A 2,500-nucleotide genomic window follows, 5' to 3' on the forward strand; every position below is an offset into this window, starting at 1 on the left:
TCGTCGCAAACTGTTGCCGAACAGAGTGTGGGCAAGGGGTGTATCCATAAATAAATTTTTAATTTATCTTTGAATATGCAGTTTCTAAGTTTATTTTGATTCTCCTTTTAGTATAGATAGGAAAAGGGATGGATATCTTAAACTAGCAATGCTCAGTCATGACATACATGATACAGGAGCTTTGGCCTGACATACATGACATTCAGGGATTTTGGATCACTGTGTTATTTTATTGTGCTATGAGTGATGAGTGTGTGATAATGACAATGGCAGTCATAATTACTAAAATTGCCATAATAATAAGCAAAATAGGTGTCACCTAACATTTAAAACCTCAACGGCACCACTTTCTTCTAGGAGAGAGTCTTGAATGGCACTCATCCACGGTTTCTGGTAAGCACTATTTTTATTGAGCGATGGCACACAGCAAGTTGCTGACTTCTTGCTCTAAAGTACCACTGATGAAGGATGTCGAGGCATAACGAGAAGAGGAAAGTGACTCAAACCATACCTAATTTCTACAGTGTCCCCCTGTGCCAGTAAGGATGCCTTGTAGTGGCACTCACAGTCATAAGCACAGGTTTCTTTCCTCTTCTCTACCTCTCCATGTTATCTTCATCGTGTATGGTTATATGTTTCATATTAGTTCATGAGAGTACAAGAATACAAAAAAAATAATGAGCTGATTTGGACCCTATACTACAATTTTAGTCAACTGCGGCATTGATATGACAGATATATGACAGACAGTAAAATACACAACAATTAAAACACAAAAATGGTTCTAGCATTACAATGAGTGCTTGAAAGAGAGTGGGAAAGTCAAGGCATGCTGCGTGAAGCTGCCTGGCTCTGAAATAAAACCCATCCTAGAGACTGGGCAAGCAAATCTATACCCTGTCCACACTTCCATTAATCACTTTTTTAAAGTATATTCAAGTAGATTTATTTCTGAAGTCTTTCTAATAAAACAAAAATAGTGATGTTCATCTTTGTATTCTTAATACATACCTAATTTAACAATACTCTGCAGTGATTGAGTTGCCACTAATATTCCTCTTTTTTTTCCAGAAAGGAGCAAATTTGGCAAAGCTTCAGACTTCAACAGTTTTGACTGAATTGATATTGATTGTTGGGAATCCTACACAGATGATAGAGATTCTTGAGGAAGAACTTGTTTCAGTTGATCAATTAATGCAACTAAAAAAAGCTGTCAAGGACCTAACTAATCATTTCGAATATACCAGGGTATACTGGCTTCAGAATAGAAATGAGGAAGAGAAACCACAGACTTTAGAAAAGAAAAAAAATTGTGTGTATCTTGCTCTTCATAGTTTAAGTTTACATATGCATGCTTTTTTGTATAAAGTGCAGGATTTAGAAAACAAATTTCATACTGAGGATAATGAAGCAACCTGTGTAAACAAATTACAAAAGGATGACTTAGATAATCTACCACCATATGAGGATGTTAAGCAGCAGTTGCAGTTGATTAAAGCTGAGCTAGATTCGTGTCAAGGTTTTTGGGAAGAAGCAGTTGCAAGAGTGGATAGAAAATATTGTGTGAAATCAGAGGATGCATATGATAGACACATTTCTGATGGTATAGATGATAAAGAGGACAGTGACTCTCAAGTATTGGAAACAAAGAAAATACCTATTATATTGAGTGAAATAAATGAACCAGTTGTAGAAGATGAAGTATTTGAAGCCTTCATAGAAGAGGAACATTCTGAAAAACTAAATAGGGTTCAATATGATGATGATATTTGGAGTGCAGATACAAAGAAGAGGCGTTATGAGATGAAGCATCAAAAGAGGCAGGGAAAATTAGTACTAAGTGAGCTTCAACCCATATTGAAGCAACGGAGAGAGATGTGGGAGAAGAGAGAAACAGCAGCTTTAAAAAGGAAACAGGTAAATAGTTTACAGTTAAGTTAGTAAAGTTTAAGGGGGCCAGCACACAGTTGGGGGCAATTATTTGGGTTAAAATTATGAAAATTGAATTTAGACCAATTTTGAATACCAAGCACCAAAACCTACCAGACACTTCTGTCTTGTTAGGGCCCTACAAAAGGGATAAATTACACCATAAAATAAAAAGGAAATTCTTAATTATATTGAATACTCAAAAACTACTCATTGATTGAAATAAACTGTATTGCTCTATCTCAGAAAATTGAAGTCAAAATTGCATCTATATTAGTCTCTACAGATAAGTTCATTTACACGATTGAGGAATATTTATTAAGTATAGACAATATCAGCTCCTAGATTTTTTTTAAATTAACACAAAGCACAATCCTCCCTACTCAAATTCAGCTTTAATCCAGCCATCTACGTGTATTCGTTTTTTGTTTTGCTTTTTTGGTCATGTTTTGGGTATTATCTTTTTTCCGTACACCTCCCCTTCAAATGTCAGCTTTCTGTAATATAAGTAATATATATATATATTACTTGTTGCAAAGCTCAAAGGTCAAAGTAAGAAAATATTAGACAT

At 35.0% G+C, this 2,500-nt stretch overlaps 1 protein-coding gene across 1 annotated transcript in view; it reads left to right on the forward strand.

Annotated features, from left to right (window-relative positions):
* LOC122242582 (vezatin) overlaps positions 1-2,500 on the forward strand; it is a 30,506-nt gene that overhangs the window by 25,353 nt on the left and 2,653 nt on the right. The window contains exon 7 of the mRNA XM_086538205.1: positions 1,072-1,917. Coding sequence (XP_086394331.1) covers positions 1,072-1,917 — 846 coding nt within the window. The remainder of the gene's footprint in view (positions 1-1,071; positions 1,918-2,500) is intronic.

This window comes from Penaeus japonicus, unplaced genomic scaffold, assembly GCF_977035675.1.
Source record: "Penaeus japonicus unplaced genomic scaffold, GWHDUDI00000001_assembly GWHDUDI00000007, whole genome shotgun sequence".
NCBI lineage: Eukaryota > Metazoa > Arthropoda > Malacostraca > Decapoda > Penaeidae > Penaeus > Penaeus japonicus.